This window comes from Myotis nattereri, assembly GCF_964212035.1.
Source record: "Myotis nattereri genome assembly, chromosome: 14".
NCBI lineage: Eukaryota > Metazoa > Chordata > Mammalia > Chiroptera > Vespertilionidae > Myotis > Myotis nattereri.
This window is the reverse complement of record NC_138089.1, coordinates 60,660,038-60,678,689: the sequence shown is the minus strand read 5'-3', so window position 1 is coordinate 60,678,689 and position 18,652 is coordinate 60,660,038. Positions and strand designations below refer to the sequence as shown.

Sequence of the window (18,652 nt, the reverse complement as noted above, 5' to 3'; positions counted from 1 at the left end):
CGTTTAGTGACAGGCTCAATGTTTACTCCACAAATGTCAAAAAATAGAATTATACCCTTACAATTATTAAAGACAACATATTCACTGTGGATATCACTCAACCTATAAATAAGGGTGCTGTCAGAGATTCCAAAATCATAAAATGTCAGAAGGCACAGTGTCTATAAAGTCATCTGGCACGGCCGCTCACATGGAACGCCAGCTGATGCCGCCAGTCCACCCGACTCCTCCTCCCCTCATTACTCACATCCGCTTCCTAACAACTCCATCTGCTCTCCCTCGCACTTCACTGCTTGAATCAGCCTACCTTTCTCAATCTCCACTGTCATCCTAGTCTGAAGGGCAGTGTTTCTTGCCTGGATGACGGCAACAGCCCCAAACGTATCTTCCCGCTGCCAATTCCCAACGACTCTAGAAACGTTTCTGCTGTCACACTGGCTTTCTCGCCAAGCTCCCTCCCTTCCAGGTCTTCTCCGAGGATGCTTACCCCACCACCTTGCTTAGTTAACTGTTTCAAACTGGGCAGTTAAGGTGGTGTTTACCTCTCTCGGGGTCACCTCTTCAGGGAAGCCTTACCTGACCTGCTATGAGGCCAATTCCTTACAGGCTCTGAGAAAACCCAGCCCCTTTCCTTCGAAGCAGCAGTGCCGTGGGTGCAAGCTAGTGACACAGGTGGTTATTTGGTTGATGCTGGTCTCCCCTACAGGACTGTGAGGTCCTCCGAAGGAAAATACCTCCTTAGGTGTTTTTGCTTACCAATGTACTGGCAATGCTTGGCACATGACAGAGCTTTATATATCTGTGCTTAATGCTTCATGTGTTTATAAATGCCTCCTGTGTGCCATATGTACATAAAAACACTCATCCTCCAGAAACCTGGGGACTTGATCATAGGCCTAAAGATTTCAGAGAATGGACAACCAGGAAGGCAAAGGTACGATGAAATGTCCATAGCAGATCTATTCAGTCACCAAACCCTGGAAACAGATGAATGGATAAAACATGGTACATCCGCCGAAACCGGTTTGGCTCAGTGGATAGAGCGTCGGCCTGCGGACTGAGAGGTCCCAGGTTCGATTCCGGTCAAGGGCATGTACCTGGGTTGCGGGCATATCCCCAGTAGGAGATGTGCAGGAGGCAGCTGATCGATGATTCTCTCTCATCGATGTTTCTAACTCTCTATCTCTCTCCCTTCCTCTCTGTAAAAAATCAATAAAATATATTAAAAAAAATTAAAAAACAAACAAACAAACATGGTACATCCATACAATGAAATACTACTCAGCAATAACAACTATTGACAACATATAATAACTTGGATGAATCTCAGACATTATGCTGAGTGGGGGGAAAACAGTCTCAAAGATACATATTGTCGCATGCTCTCCCCCGGCCCCCAGGAGCACACCCTCACTTTTCCTACCCCTTTGTCTCCCCCTACAGGCATGCATCTCCTAAACTCTAAGGGAACCCCCCAGGCTTGCAACCAGGAAACAATGGGCAGTGGCAGCTTGTCCTGGTCTACCTCCCTGACTGTTTCCAAGGGTCCCCTTCTCTCTGACTTCTCTTTTTTTATGACTATTGATTTCAGAGAGGAAGGGAGATAGAAACATCCTATATAATAAACCCTAATATGCAAACCGACTGAACAGCGGAACAACCAGTCCCTATGATGCACACTGACCACCTGCGGGCAGACACTCAACGCAGGAGCTGCCCCGATGGTCAGTGCACTCCCACAGGGGAACCACTGCTCAGCCCGAAGCTGGGCTCAAGGCTGGTGAGCACAGCAGCGGTGGCAGGAGCCTTTCCCGCCTCCGCTGCAGGCAGGTGCTAAGGAGCAAGGGGTCCTGGACTGTGAGAGGGATATCTGACTGCTGGCTTAGGCCACATCCCTGGCTTAGGCCCGATCCCCCCACCCCACCCCCACCCCCGCCAGGGATCGGGCCTAAGCCAAAAAGCGGACATCCGCCGAGGGGTCCCAGACTGCGAGAGGGCACAGGCCGGGCTGAGGGACACACACACACCTCCCTGCCCCCCCCCCCCGCCCCCAGTGCACGAATGTCATACACTGGGCCTCTAGTCAATGATGAGAGAGAATCATTGATGGGTTACCTTCCTGCACACCTCACACTGGGAACCGAGCCCGCAACCCGGGCATGAGCCCTTAACTGGATTCGAACCTGGAATTCTTCAGTCTGCAGGCTGACGCTCTATCCAATGAGCCAAACTAGCTAGGGTAGTGGTCGGCAAACTCATTAGTCAACAGAGCCAAATATCAACAGTACAACGACTAAAATTTCTTTTGAGAGACAAATTTTTTAAACTTAAACTATATAGGTAGGTACACTGTTATTAACTTAATTAGGGTCCTCCTAAGGCTTAGGAAGAGCCACACTCAAGGGGCCAAAGAGCCGCATGTGGCTCGCGAGCCACAGTTTGCCGACCATGGACCTAGGGCTTCTCTGACTTCTTAGTAGCCAAAGGAGCGCAGCTAGGCTCATTTCCCCAACTAGTCCCTTTCTGTTGCTTCTTCTGTCCTAGGCCCTTTCTTGTTTTACTGTCCCCAGCTTTAATAAACACCCCCTAGTCCTGACCCGTTTGGCTCAGTGGATAGAGCACTGGCCTGCAGACTAAAGGGTCCCAGGTTCGATTCCGATCAAGGGCATGTACCTTGGTTGCGGGCACATCCCCAGTAGGGAGTGTGCAGGAGGCAGCTGATCGATGTTTCTCTCTCATCGATGTTTCTAACTCTCCAGCCCTCTCCCTTCCTCTCTGTAAAAAATCAATAAAATATAATAAACGCCCTCTAAAAACTACTTGGACTTGTGTTGTGAAATCTTTCTTTCCGGTAACAAAACCATAAAAGACTGTCTTTTATTTCCGTGTTACATTTGCATAGTATAGTGTCTGCCATAAATACGTGTTCAATAACTATTTGCTGACTGTATAAATAACAAGCCCTCTCACCCCGACCAGGTAGCTCAGTTGGTTAGAGCATCACCCTGAGAGGCCAAGGTTGTGGGTTCTATCTCTGGTCCGAGCAATGAGAAGTGACCAATGAATGCATAAATAAATGGAACAACAAATCAATGTTTCTCTCTTCCACTCCCCTTCTCTCTCTCTCAAATCAATTTTTAAAAAAACACAAAGTCAGGTGTGATCCAAGGGGCTCATAAATAACAAAAACACTCCTACACTTAGGAAATTCTAAGAGTTTTAGAAGCTCTGTGACAGGAATCTGGGACAGAGGCCAGACACATTCTTTATTATACAACACAACAAACTGTTAAAACTCCCTAGCCAACTTACAAAAACAAAGAGAAACAAACAAAAAATGCCCAAGACCACTGATGCCCACTCATTTTAAGGGCACTATATTCCATATTTATTTATTAGCATTTTAGATACTATTGATCTACTAGACTAACAACATTTTAAAAATTAGGTATGCATTAAAATCAACCATAATCTGAGGATTACCTAGTGATTCCTAGAAAAAAATCCTGGCCCAGATAGCGTGGCTCAGTGGTTGAGCATCGACCTATGAATCAGGAGGTCATGGTTACATTTCCAGTCAGGGCACATGCCTGAGTTGTGGGCTCGATCCCCAGTGTAGGGTGTGCAGAAGGCAGCCAATCAATGATTCTCTCTCTTTCCCTCTCCCTTCCTCTCTGAAATCAATTTAAAAAAAATTATTTTTAAAGAAAGAAAAAAATCCCTGGAGCATCACCAACCAGATATGACTTCTCTTTTGTGAGCTAAGAAATCAGCCCACTAGATGAGCATTGGGCACCTGGAAAGACAATTCACCTGCTCTTCTAATGGTGATGGAGTCACCAGAGAAAAGGCCTCAAAACTCTTCCCCCAAAGAGCCATCAAGGGGGTGACAAAATGAAGTCTAATTACAGCAAGCAGCAATCCTCCTCTCACCATCATTTTACTTTTCTTTACAAATGGATGCCTCAAAAAACCAAATTATCACATTGCAAACTGAATAATAGTTCTCCAACCACTGGTTCATCAAAAACCCGCTATCTAAATTTCTACATTATTCGCCACTGTCTTTCACAAATAATATTTTGTGGGAGTCATAGCTTAAAACTATTGCTGACAAATTCCCAGGCAGATATCAGGGTTCAGACTGAGAAAAACTCAAGCCATCTATTTTTAGATTCACTTAAATGGAACCTCAAATGCAAAAGAAATAATACAAGCTAAAAGTTTTAGTTACCAGTTTCTGTCTGAACCCCCATATTTTTCTTTTTTAATTCCAAAGAGTCATACACTAAATTTTATACTAAACTAGAGGCCCGGTGCACAAAATTCGTACATGGGTACAGTCCCTAGGTCTGGTCTGCGATCAGGGCCATCTTCCCCGGCTACCCGCAGCAGGCCCCTCCCCTGCCGCCATCCACTCCGGTTTCCCGTTCGCCATCGGGCAATTAGAGCCTGCCAGCCAGGGAAAGGGACCAAGAGGTGGTCAGTGCACCTCATAGTGACTGGTCGGGCGGTTGTTCTGCCTTTAGGGTCAATTTACATATTACCCTTTTAGTATACCGGATAGGAAAAATTACACAAGAAAAAGTAGCTGTGCCAACACCTATTTTCATTCCTGGAGCTACATCATCTAAAATTATGACAAACTAACTCTTTTATTTTTGTTTAATCCTCACCTGAGGATACTCCTTCCATTGCTTTTTAGAGAAAATGGAAGGGGGGGGAAGCGGAGAGAGAGAGAGAGAGAGAGAAACGTCGATGTGAGAGAGACACACGGATTGGCTGTCTCCAGCACAAGCCCCAACCAAGCCCAGGATCTAACCTGCAACCCACGTATGTGCCCTTGACAGGGAATCAAACCTGCAACCCTTTGGTGTGTGGGCCAACACTCTAACCACTGGGAACACCAGCCAGGGGACAAAGTAACTCTTCATGAGCAAAATATTCCCCTATTATTTTCCTTCAAGTTGCTTTTTATTTGAATAGAAAGTCTTGATCCGTTATTACCGAGCAAATACTTAATCTTGCAATAACCTCTCATCCTTCGACAGAACTGTAAACTAAGACTATTCCGTGCCCAAGACAATGACCACAAGCTCCTCCCAGTCTCCAGAACGGGCAAATAAGCCAACCTGCGCTTGCCCACATACTACGCAATGACGGCCCAACTGCACTGGGTCCTTCAAGTGGGAACATTTCAAAAACTGCCTGCAGAGGTTACTGGAAATGCACTAGCAAAGCTGTTTTTGTATTAAGCTAGAGTGAATGAATCTTTTATGTTCTGTGAATAAGTGTTCTCTGATTTGTGTGTTTTTTTAAAGATTTTTTTATTAATTTCAGAGAGGAAGGGAGAGGGAGAGACAGATAGAAAAACATCAATGATGAGAATCACTGATTGGCTCTCCCCTGCATGCCCCACACCGGGGATCGATCAAGCTGGCAACCCTGGCCTGACCAGGAATCGAACCGTGACCTCCTGGTTCATAGTCAATGCTCAACCACTGAGCCATGCTGGCCGGGCTCTAATTTGTTTTTAATAATCATACTTCCTTAGGAAGGGCCACTATACAAAGAGAGCTCACCTTTTCTCTTTTTGGAAATCATTTTTTCCACACAACCCGTTCTCATAGCCACTTTCAAAAAGGGCAGGAAGGCGAAGGAAGGGAGGGAGGAAGGGAGGGAGGCCATTTTTTAGCTGCATAAGGAGAAAGGTGTCTCTGAAGAGCAGCAACTCCATATTCTCACACCCAAGAAGCTGCTAAGTCCCCCCCAGGAGCCTCACGGAAGTCACAGAAGCGCTCCTCACGATGTGAGGAAAACAGGACAGTTTCTCAGAGAAAAACGCAGGCACAGGAGAAGCAGTGCATGACCCAAGGGCCGGCTTCTCACTTTTCTAACTGGAGGCTGTCTTGCTCTTTTCTATCATTGAAAGCAATTCGTGAGCAGATCACTGAGGACATCATTCTTTTTCACAAATTTAAAATATCTGAACAGTAAGTATCAGAAGCAGAGCTACAGAAAAAGCAAGAAATCTGCATTCTCAATGAAGTAACTCCATAAACAAAATAATCCAAGGATAACGAAATCACTTAACTTTTGATTTTAAATACTGTGCTATCTCCAGAAACCACAATATAAAAGTTAGTGATTATTATAATTGCCTCCAATAGTTTTCATCGTACTAATGATCTTTTCATTACTTTACTTTTTTTTCAAGAAACTAAAAAGTTTACCAAGCGCAAATGAAAAACTCCAAATATAATCATCCAGAAATAGCTCATCATTTCTCATCAGATACTGAAGAGTTTTGAGAATTGAAAGGGGATCCAATAAGCTGTCTTTTTTCATTTCCAGATAAAAGATTTTGTATGTAGTAGTTGACATATTTTAAAAAGAAATCCCCCCAAAAGGTCTAAATTATAAACCTTTTAAAAATGCATTTGTGCCCTGGCCAGTGTGGCTCATTTGGTTAGAGCAGTGGTCAGCAAACTCATTAGTCAACAGAGCCAAATATCAACAGTACAAAGATTGAAATTTCTTTTGAGAGCCAAATTTTTAAAACTTAAACTATATAGGTAGGTACATTGTTATTAACTTAGTTAGGGTACTCCTAAGGCTTAGGAAGAGCCACACTCAAGGGGTCAAAGAGCCGCATGTGGCTCATGAGCCGCAGTTTGCCAACCACGGGGTTAGAGCATCATCCTGTACACCAGAAGGTCTCCGGTTCGATTCTCAGTCAGGGCACATACCTAGGTTTCAGGTCAATCCCCGGTCAGGGCGGGTGAGGAAGGTAACCGATCCATGTATTGCTCTCACATCAATGATTCTCTCCCCCCCCCGCCTTCCTCCCTCTTTAAAATCAATAAAAATTCATTCGCTTCTCTTTCATATATCCATGACATTCAAAATGGCCAACAGACAGATAAGCCAGAAAAATCAATTACCAATTTCAAAGAGATAATTTTCTTTAGCTTAAACATTCACATTTATTAGAATCAAGTAAGTAGAAGACAAGACTTTGAATTAAGGTCATAAAAAAATAAAATCTTAAATTACCCTCTAAGTAAAATAACTGCTAAGTTATTTAAGGAATCACATTCCTCTTCAGTTTCTGAGTCTGAGCTGCGCCCCCTTTTCCCTGTGTCCTAACCCACCCACCCATTCCAGGACCTTGTTCCAGCAGCTGCTGCCTCTCCATGGCTCCTGACCTCAGCAAACGAACGTGCTAAGGGTGAGTCTATCTTAACAAAAAGAAAACCACTGTCTCGCAGCTTCACGTCTTCAAAATGTACTCCCCATGCCTGGTCTGATCTTCTGCAGCCACCTTCACTCACACACACACACACACACACACACACACACACACTCCCCTGACCCACTGTAATAACCCTCGCCCACCACGACCCCCGGAGCCCCCATCTCTGAGAATCAGCGCTGTGTCCAACCACTTCAACGCTGGCCTCCCCGACTTGACCTCTCCACTGCTTCCAACACCCTGACCACCAGTCCCCGCCAGCTCCCACGTGTCCCCGGTGCACTCTGTGGGAGCAGTCTCCAAAGTCAGCGCCGTCCTTCCTCCCCCGATTCAGTCAACAAGAGGTTTCTAAATATCCACTATGGGCCAGGCTAACTGCTAAGCACTGGACACAAAACAATACAAAACAAACAAGAAGCTTAGATCAGCCCTAACTGGTTTGGCTCAGTGGATAGAGCATTGGCCTGCGGACTCAAGGGTCCCGGGTTCGATTCTGGTCAAGGGCATGTACCTTGGTTGCAGGCACATCCCCATTAGGGAGTGTGCAGGAGGCAGCTGATCGATGTTTCTCTCTCATAGATGTTTCTATCTATCCCTCTCCCTTCCTCTCTGTAAAAAATCAATAAAACATATTAAAATTTAAAAAAAAGAATCTTGCCGAGACCGGTTTGGCTCAGTGAATAGAGCGTTGGCCTGCGGACTGAAAGGTCCCAGGTTCGATTCCGGTCAAGGGCATGTACCTGGGTTGCAGGCACATCCCCAGTAGGAGATGTGCAGGAGGCAGCTGATCGATGTTTCTCTCTCATTGATGTTTCTAACTCTCTATCTCTCTCCCCTTCCTCTCTGTAAAAAATCAATAAAATATATTTAAAAAAAAGAAAGAATCTTAGATCATTACCAGAGCCCTAAAGTAACCAGTTGGGGTGCTACTGAACCCCAACAACAGAGGGACCTGCTCTAGACAGGTAGATATGGAAACGCCTCTCCAAGCCGAGGCCTAAAGGCAGAGCTGGTCAGAGCTGGGCAAGAGAGACTCTGGAAGAGCCAGCAGCAAGCAGATCACCGGGGAGGGAGAGACCCAGCAAGTGTAGACACAAGCCAAGCGGGAAGGCGAGGAGGGCGGGCGAGAAGAGGTAGAGAGAAACAGGAACCAAATCCTGCGGGACTGTGGGCCACAGAAGATGAGGGATTTCAATTCACTTGCACTGAGGGGATTAAACTGAAGAGTGATATGATTTGATCTCCATAAAAAAAAAAAAAATCTGGCCCGGCCAGTGTGGGTCAGTGTTTAGGCGTCACCCCTGAACCAAGAGGTCAATGGGTTGGCTTCTCTGTCAGGGCACATGCCGGGGTTGCAGGTTTGATCCCCAATAGAAGGCGTGCAGGTGGCAGCCAATTGATTTCTCTCTTATCGATGTTTCTAACTCTCTCCATTTCCATTCCTCTCTCTCAAATCAATAGAAATATATTTTTAAAAAATCACTCCTATCCAATTTCAGAACTTTTTCATCTCCCAAACAGAAACTCTGCGACTATGAAACAATCACTCCCCATTACCTGCTCCCGGAGCCCGAGAAACGCCTTTCGACTTTCTCTCTGAATCTGACTATGCAAGCAGAATCACACAATGTCTGCCCTTTGTGTCCGGCATATGTGCACTGGCATGATGTTTTCAAAGTGCATCCGTGTTGTAGCATGTACGTATGAGAATTCCATTCCTTTTTGGGGGTGAATACTATTCCACTGTAAATCTATACCACATGTTGTTTATCCATTCCTCATTGATGGGACATGGGGTGTTCCTACCCCTTGGCTATAGTGAATAACACTCCAATGAACACTGGCACACAAGTATCTGTTCGACTCCCTATTTTCAAGTCCTTTGGGGATATGAAAAACAGCACAATTGCTTGATCGTATGGTAATTCTATGTTTAACTTTTTGAGGAACCGCCAAACTGTTTCCACAGCAGCCAGACCATTTTACATTCCTGCCAGCAATGAGCAAGGGTTCCAACTCCTCTACATCCTCACCAACACTTGCTATTTTCTGTTTTTTCCTAATAGCCTGGCTCATGAGTGTGAAGCAGGTATCTCATGGTGTGCGATGCTTTAGTCTATTATCTGTAAACAGAAGTTCACCTTGTGCTGATTTCTATAATTATACACAGCACAGCCACTTAAGAGATATAAACAAGAAACATTGAAATACCAGTAAAACAAAGCACAGCGTTACCAAAATTCAAGTCAACTCAACTTTGAAAAAGGTATCAAAAATAACAAAGAATGAAGACATTACAAAAACTTGTAAACACCATTCTAATCATCAGGGACTAATTTCTAAAATACGGTTTTGTGTAAATAAGAACTGTCACAATTCCTGGTCACCAGATGGGAGGGGTTTGGGGGAAATGGGTGAAAAAGGTGAAAGGGATTAAGAAGTATAAATGCCAGTTATAAAAATAGTCACATAATAGGACATAAAGCACAGAATAGGAAAAATAATCACTAATCTATAACCTACAATAAAAGCATAATATGCTAATTAGACCGGACGTCCTTCTGGACGACCTTCTGGATGAAGCCATGGTGGCAGTGGGGGTGGGGGCTGAGGCAGAGGTGGCTGGGGGGGCGGGGACAGGGGCAGAGGCAGACACCCTGAGGGGGGGAGGGGGTGCATGGGCCTCTAGTATTCTAGTGTGTTGTCAGAGGGGACTAGACTTATGGAGTGATCACTCTGTAAGGTATATAAATAAATGTCTAATCACTGTGCACACCTAAAACTAATATAATATTGTACGTCAACTCTAATTTTAAAAATAAATTTTAAAAAAAAGAGACCAGAGAAAAAATGTCGCAAAGCCGGTTCCAACTTGGTGGTCTACAGTGACACCGCCAGGGATCACTCCCGAAATAAAGCCTGTAAAAGCGCTGGGCCCTGGGAGAGGCCGCCACTGTCCGCGTTTCAGAGACAAGTGGAGCTGAAGCCCAACACGCCTGACAGCGGGCTGAGACCACACAGCAAACCCGAGGCAGGGGCGTGGGAAACCACGAGGGGAGGGCCCATGTTCCATGTGCAGGACGTGAAGGGAACACGGAAGAGCGTGAATGCACGCGGGGAGTTGCCCGGATCACTGGCCACTCCCTCCCTCCCTGCAGCGGACCCCGCGTGGACGCCCCTCTGACCCGGCTTCCTTTCCAGGGCGACCGGACCGCACCAAGTCCCTAACTCGTCTCTCCAACCCTCCCATGCTGTTCAGGGGCAGGACGACCTGCTGATCACCCGACCGAGCCGGTGTGGGGGCCGCCCGGGCGGAGCGGCTGCCCGCCGACCACCTGCTTCCGTCTGATGGAGAGGTACCTGGTGCTGCGCGAGGCGGACCCGCGTTTCCGCCAAAAGCCCACCCGCCGGCGCGGCCCCAGGGTCCACAGTCAGAAATGCGACCCCGAGCCCGAGGCGGCGGTGGCACAGCCTGAGGGGCGTTTGCTTTAGCGACACGTTAGCAAAGCCCTGGCCGGTGTGGCCCAGTGGCTAGAGCGCCGCCCGCGGACTAAGGGTCCCGGTTCGGTCCGGGCGGGCGCATGCCGGGTGGCGGGATCCGCGGGGGCGGCGGGGGGCAGCCCGGCAGGACCCGCCGCTGATGCTTCCCCCTCCCTCCTCCGAACGCACCGACCGCGCATTCACAAGGCGCTTCGGACATTCCTGCCCTGAACGGCCGCGTGGGCGCCGGCAGCAGGTTCTGCGCCTCTTTTCGCTCCACTTTCGTCGGGGCTTAAAGTTTTCCCAGGAACTTTTCACAAAATGAATTCCTTCCGAACCCCGTCCCGCCCGGCGCTCCACCGGGGCCGGGGGAGGGGGGGGGGCGTCCTCGCCTCCCGAGGGGCCCGGAGGCCGGGGCTCCCGGCGGCTCACGCGGGCCCCCGCACCACGCGGCCCCGGCGCGCACGTTTCCTCGGAGACGGACCCCGGCCGCTCGCTCCGGGCGCGGGGAGCCCCGACAGGCCCGGCCCCGGCCCCGCCGCCCCCAGCCCGCCGGCCCGGCCGCTTCCGTCCCCCCGCCGCCTACCGTCCACCTCGTCTTCCTCCTCGGACTCGCTCTCCGTCTCGGGGACGCCAGGGCCGAGCTCCTCGAGCTCCTGCGAGGCGGACGGCCGGGCGGACGGCGGGCCGGGGTCCGGGGCCGGGGCCGGGGCCGAGGCCGGGGCCGGGGCTGCGGCCGCGGCCGGGGCGCGGGCCTCGCGCACGCGGGTGAAGTAGTCGATGGCGAACTCGACGAGGTCGGGCGGCCGCCGCCGCAGCACCTCCACCGTGTAGCCCTGCAGCAGCTCCGTGAGCCCCGGCGGGATCTGGATGTGGCTCATGCCGGCGGCGGCGAGGACAGGCGGGTCCGGCCGCCCGCGGCCACTGCTCCGCGCTCCCTCACGCCGGCCTCGCGCCCGGCGCCCGCGTGGTCTCCTCACGCGCGACCGCGGTCGGGCCTCCCTCGCGCCGGCTGTGCGTCTCCGGGCCGCACGACCGTCCGCCGCTAGCACGGCCGGCCCGGTGCCCCCGCCGCCGCCGCCCAGGGACCGACCGGCGGGCAGGCGGGACGGGCGGGGCCCGAGCCGGGTTGTGACGCACGCGGCCGCGAGCGTGCGCGCCCCCGCCGAGCGCGCCCCCGCCGAGCGCGAGCCCTGTGTGCGCGTGCGCGTGCGCGTGCGCGTGCGCCGCCCGGCCTGGCCCGTCCCACGGCGGCGCCAGAATGAATGAATGGTCCCACGGCTACATGGTCCTGCGCCTCCCACGCAGTCCTAAAGAACTTTCGTTTCTTCTTTCTCTTCTTTCTTTTCTTTTTTCTTTCCTTCCTTCCTTCCTTCCTTCCTTCCTTCCTTCCTTCCTTCCTTCCTTCCTTCCTTCCCTTTATTTTTTCCCTTCCTTCCTCCCTCCCTCTCTCCCTACCTTCCTCCTTTTCTTTCTTTTTTTAAAGACTTCTTTTTGTTTTTAATACTCTATTAACTTAAAAAATATTTTTATTGATTTCAGAGAGGAAGGGAGAGGGAGAGAGGGGCAGAAACATCAATGATGAGAGAGAATCATCCATTGGCTGCCTCCTGCACACCCCCCACTGGAGACCGATCCCGCAACCCGGATATGCGCTCAGGCCAGAACCGAACCCGGGACCCTATTCTTGTAACGCGTCAAGTGCCTCCTGTTTGCCAGCACTTACTAAGCGCCGGGGACACAGCCCAGGGGACACACAGCCACCTCAGTGTGGGTCTGGCTTGGTGGAGGGAGAGCTAGGGGCCCCACTTTAGGGGGTGACATTCAAGCTGACTCCAAGGTTTGGACAGGACCTGATTTAGGGTCTGGAGAAAAGCCACCTGAGAATGGCAGACAGTGAGGGCAAAGGCCTGGCAGAGTCAGGCTCCCCTGGCCTTTGGGTGGAATCATGGGCTGACCGTAGGACCTGCAGATGTCTGGCAGGTGAGATGTCAAACGGGGAAGGCCTTGTACATAGTTGTAGTTTTTCTTTTTATTTAGTTAGTTAATCCTTAACTGAGCATATTTTTCCATTGATTTTTAGAGAGGGAGAGACAGAGACACATTGATTGATTGCATCCTGCACGCACCCTGACCAGGCCAGGGAACCTGCAACCAAGGTACATGCCCTTGACCAGAACTGAACCCGGGACTCTTCAGTCTGTGGGCGGATGCTCTATCCACTGAGCCAAACTGGCTAGGGCTGTAACAGAAGCTTCAATAATCTAGAAATGTGGGAGCCACAGGCAGACAAAGGAGCCTGGGAGGCCAAACACGAACCTTGAAAAAGGGGAATGTGGCCTTGCAGGAGCGACCTCCGTGCCTGCTCTTCCCCTTGGGCACTCCCACCAGGACCCTCAGGCCCCGGCCTACTGGTCCCGGGCCAGCGCTGCTGGATGGTGCTGAGCAGACTGCAGGGCAGCGTCGCCCTCTGCCCCAGGGGTGGGCACGCAGGCAAACGGAAGGGTCCGTTGATGGCCCACGTAGCCCCCTTGCACCCATACCAGGTGAGAAGTGAACAGGAAAAGGTGAAGACTTGCCTGGGATGTCCATGCCACAGCCTAGGCGCTGACTAAAGGCCAGCGGACATAGGACAGAGTCCTCCCCCTCTTTGCCAGGCCCCACCAGAAAGCAACTAGCTGCAGGCTTGGGAACCCGAGAGGTGTTTGCTGTGGGATGGTAAGCTCTGCCTGGTAACGACTCAGCACGAATTCAAATCCTCACGAGGACTTCTCACGTCTGCTCGGCACACCCAGAAGCTCAGTGCTGGGGAGGCAGACGCCACGCTAGCTCCGGGCCCGGCAGGCCTGTGGTTCCAAACAGCAGAGTCTCCCCAGTCGAGTTCCTTGGCCCCTGGAAGGAGCCTTAGATCATCAGCTTTGTGAGGGGAGGGGTAGTGCCAACTTGTTGCTCTTGGAGAAGGGGGACCGAATGAAGGGTGCACGTCCACACAGCAAGCAGAGCCAATCCCACTGCTCTCCTGCTCTCACAGTCTCCGAATTAGGGTCCTTTGCTTCAAAGTTGTGCTTCTGATCTCAGGTCATGAAGGCTTCACGAGGGACAGGCAGTGAGAGGCTGCGGGGCAGGGTTCCTCAACTCTTCTCTGCTACGGGGAAGACCAGCCTTTCCAAGTTCGGCAGGAGTCAGCCCACGCCCAGGAAACCTGGGTGTGACTCCCACTGCCCCGCCACACCTGAGGAGTTGCCCCCTTAAAACAATCCTACAACCAGCCCTTTGCAAAGGCAGAATCACAACCCCACTCCCTGGTTGGTCCATTTGTCAGGTTTTATATGTTTTCAAGGGGGACCGGCATCTGCACAGTTAGGACTCTGACCTCAATTACAGAACAGGCTACAGGTTGGCTGACTCGGGGCTGAGGAGCTGGGTGGGGGCAGGTGCAGCGAGTTGGTCTAAGCAACACCTTCAGCCTCAGCCAGAAGCAGGCTGGCTTGTCTGGCTTGTTCTCGGCTGTTCTGCAGCTTGGTCATCTACCCATCAAGCAAACATGGCATTCCCAGGCATCCTTGGACTGGAGGGAATGTAGCTGCTTACCTGTCTCCACAGACTAGCCTCAGAGTAACAGTAGCCAGCGAGCCTCCAGGCATGACTTGGTTCCCCACCCTCAGCACCTGGTCCCCGGAGCAGGGATCCTCTCGTCCCTTCTGGGACACCCTTCAGTAGGACGTGGAGCCCCAAGGGTCTTCATGAATGCCCCGTTGAGTTGGCCAAAGAAGAGGGCACTGGAGTAAAAGGAAATGCCAGAGGGGCTGAGCCCCACATCTTCCACCCTTACCCTTACCCTCCCAGGACTGCCTTCATTCAAGCCTGTGCAGCTGCACCGGGGGTTACCATGACAACCAAAAAAAAATCACAGGTAGCCAGGAACCCAGAACAGCTGCAAGTGATGGTGGGTGGGAACAGGCCAGGAGTGGAAGCCCCACAAAGCAAGAGAAATATAGGGCGCCTGGTAGAAACGAGGAGGCCCCCAGAGCCCTACCAGGAGCTGGACTCCAAACCTGCTCACTCACTACCCAGCGGGCAGCCGACATCTTGCACAGCCTGCCACACACCAGCCGCGGGCAGCCACGGACACACTGGGCCCAGTTCTCAGAGATGTTTACGGCTGTGAACATGGAGTCGGGCCCATGTTTGGCCCCGGAGCAGTGAGTCTGGGGAAAATGAGCATGGGCAGGGCACCAACTGCTGTTTCCAGTGCAACAGTGAGTTCCATGGACTCTTGATAGGCTTATTGTTTAAAAAGTTTTTTCTTTCTTTCCGGGAAGAAGACATGCCCAAACTCCCCCGACACCGACGGAGGCCTGCTTTGGCCCAGACCCCCCAGTCCACACCCCTTCTGTCCTGCAGTGCTCGCTGCCTTTTGTGGGGGGCAGGGGACTCAGCCCCAGCAGGAACACCTCCTTCTCTGTCCAAAGGGGCCACTTCTCTCAGCCACTCCGGTCCTGCACTCATCTCCTGGGTCCTGTTGCTCACCTGACCACCTCTGCATGCCAGCCCCCAGCCCAGGCCTCCAAGATCATTCGGTGTCTACTACCCTCACTTTCTGTTTTGTCTTGGATGTGCTCACTGTGAGCCCAGGGGGCAGGAGGGATTGGGGCAGTGGGCTGTTTCCTCTGCCCTATTCAGCGTCCACAATGCCGCCCCCATGAAGCCACTGCCTTACCAGGTCTAGGAAATCTGTTTTTGTTTCTCTTTAAAATATTTTTTTATTGATTTCAGAGAGGAAGGGAGAGGGAGAGAGAGAGAGAAAGATCACTGATGAGAGAGAATCATGGATTGGCTGCCTTCTGCACGGCCCCTCCTAGGGATGGAGCCCGCAACCCAGGCATGTGCCCTGATTGGGAATTGAACCGTGACCTGCTGGTTCATAGACCGACGTTCAACCACTGAGCCACGTCGGCCGGGCAAGTCGGGTCTATTTTAACTAGTGTGCTGCTCCAGGGAGTGGTCAGTTCCTGGGTCACCTATTACTGTACCTGTGTGCTACCCTCTCCCCGAGGACAGTGTCCCAAGAAAGTGTCAGTCTCTGCAGTGGACAGAGCCTGCCTCTGAGACACCTCAGGGCAAGGACAGAACCTGGGAAGCAAGGGAGAGTCCGGCTGGAGAGCCACAGGCCTGCACACCGACCCGGCAGAGGAAGCAGAAAGGGAGCCCTCGGGGAGCACCTGGCCCTGGGGCCTTCCCCGTGCCTGTGGGACTCCGGTGTCAGCCCCGCCCACTTCACTGGCCGGTGGCCTGGGATTTGACCCTGCGTGCAGTCAGGCCGCTGGGAGCTCTGGCCAAGCAGCCCAGGGCAGCCTGTGCTGGCATCCCAGGCCTCTCCTCAGGCCTGTGGGGACCCAGACACCACTCTGTTAGCCTCACTCTGTTATCAACTTGCTCTTGGCAGACCAGTTCACCCCGTCTGAGCTCTGCCTTCCACATCTGAAAGTGGGGGGTAAAAATCCCCACCCATTAAACACTGAGTTACACGGGGACAGAGAGATGAGAATGAACCCCTGAAGAGGTTAGGAAGGGCAGAGGGGGTTCCAGCCTCAACAGAACTGTGGGAGCCCTAGCTGGTGTGGCTCAGTGGATAGAGCCTACGGACTGAGGGGTCCCGAATTCGATTCCGGTCAAGGGCACAGGCCCGGGGTGTGTGCTCCGTCTCCAGTGTGGGGCGTGCAGGAGACAGCCAATCAATGATTCTCTCTCATCATTGATGTTTATCTCTTTTCCTCTCTGAAATCAATAAAAATACATTAAAAAAAAAACAAGAACCGTGGGAAAGAGCTGTGGGCAGAGATGGTGTGACCTTCCAGCAGAAACGGTGCCACTGTGGCTCCAATAGGGGCTGTCGCAACAGCCTGCGCTGTCCCTCACCTCTGACCCAGTTATACTGGGCTTGGGGCCTGGGTGAGGCCGCTGTCCCGGCTGGCTGTTTTAAGAAACACTGTCTGGCTTCTACTGAAGGCGCTCGGTGACAGCGAAATCACCGTGGAGGGCCCCAATCTGTCCCCCACTCTCATCTCCGTGGGGGGGGGGGGAGCGATATCAGAACAGGTGGCATTTCCAAGTGCATCATAGACAGGAAGTGCCCGCCAGGAGGGAGTTCCTCCCCACCTGCCCGCTCCCTTCACAAACACGCCTCCAGGGCTTCCGGGTTTGACAGACCCAGAGGAGAACAAGAATCTACCCACCACTAACATCACGGAACCAAAACATTCCGTTTTAAAATAGCAGCTGTTCCAAAGGGCAAAGGACCCAGAAGCATGCTGCCAGGGTGATCCTGAGCCGTGGGAACGCTGGCATTTCACTGGAATGCAAATGCACTCCCTCCTGGGGCTTCCCAGCCAAAGCCCAGGCTCAGGACTCTCTCAAAACCTGGGTGGGCCTGGCTCCAGGCACAGGGGTCCAGCTTCGACCCAGGAACCAAGAGGTCACCCTTGATTCTTGGTTGGGGCGCGTGGCCGGTTTGTGGGCTTGAACCCCAGTGTGGGGTGTGCAGGAGGCAGCCAACCAATGATTCTCTCTCATCATTGATGTTTCTCTCTCTCTCTCTCTCTCTCTCTCTCCCCCCACCTTCCTCTCTGAAATAAAAATATTTTTAAAAATAAACCTAAAAAAACCTTTAAAAAATAAAATTAAAAACCAACAACAAAAAAACCCTGGGTGGGCTGAGAGCTTGGGGGACACACATGTGGCGTCTCCAAACCGAAGCGATTGCACAGACACCCTGCAGCGTGGGCGGGGCAGGCTTGACACTGAATTAACCTTCCCAGGAAGAGGGCACACAATTTTCATCTCTAAAAAAATGCTGTTTTGACTTGACGCCACATAATTCCTATCTGGTCATCCAGAAAAGGTCTTCCCAGGAAGAAAGCCTCCTTCCTTAAACCCCCAAATCCTCGGCTTGCTGCCAGGTAGGCCACGCCCACAGCCAGGTGGGTGTGATCCCTGCCCACTCACCCATTTACACAGACTGGTGGCTCTGAAGCCAAAGTCCAAGGGTCCCTGGGAAGCTGCAGCGAGAAGGGAAGTGCCAGTGCCACTGGGCTGACTGCCAGATGGGACGTTGCCAGAGATGCCCCCAGGCTCCCACAGCCTCACCCCCACGGGCAGGGACAGACCAGCTGTGACTCTACTCCGCCTCCCTCACCTCCCGGCAGCACCTGGGTGTCCTCAGCCCACAGCGGAAAGCCAGGCTGGTGACTTCGGATCCCACAGCAACCCAGAGCCACAGGGACACTCAGGACGGGCCCCGGCCAGTTTGGCTCAGTGGATAGAGCGTTGGCCTGCGGACCGAAGGGTCTCTGGTTCGATTCCTGTCAAGGGCACATGCCATGGTTGCAGGCTCCTCCCCGGCCCAGGCCCTGGTCAGGGCTCGTGCTGGGGGCAACCAATCGATGTGTTTCTCTCACATCGATGTTTCTCTGTCTTTTCTTTTCTCTTCCACTCTCTCTAAAAATCAATGGAAAAATATCCTCGGGTGAGGATTAAGAAAAAAAAATTAAAACTCAGGACTGCTTTTGGCCTTTGAGAACAACTGATTGTCTGTCCGTTCGCTCAGAACCTGGGTGGCCGAGGGCGGAGAGGCTCAGGAATGACGGAGAAGCGGCAGGCTGGGCCTGTGGGGCCTGCACGCCAGGCTCGCACTGAGGGCTATGAACAGGTACCAGTCCAGGCCCCCCCGCTCGCCCCCGCCTCTAGCAGCTGGGGCCAGAGCAGTCAGGGAAGGCTGGGCCTGGCCAGAACTTGCCCCTCGTCCTCCTGCTGGAGCCTGAAGCAACCAGGGAGGGACGCTGGGGCCCTGACAGCCTACGCCAAGGCACAGGCTGCTGCTGAAACGACCCAGAACCAAGAGAAAAGTCTCACGCCACG

General features: G+C 51.9%; 1 protein-coding gene across 1 annotated transcript in view; it reads right to left on the bottom strand.

Moving 5' to 3' along the window:
- PRKAR2A (protein kinase cAMP-dependent type II regulatory subunit alpha) overlaps positions 1-11,786 on the bottom strand; it is a 43,337-nt gene extending 31,551 nt beyond the window's left edge. The window contains exon 1 of the mRNA XM_081106311.1: positions 11,322-11,786. Coding sequence (XP_080962437.1) covers positions 11,322-11,616 — 295 coding nt within the window. The 5' untranslated portion in view covers positions 11,617-11,786. The remainder of the gene's footprint in view (positions 1-11,321) is intronic.
- Positions 11,787-18,652: the final 6,866 nt, after the last annotated feature.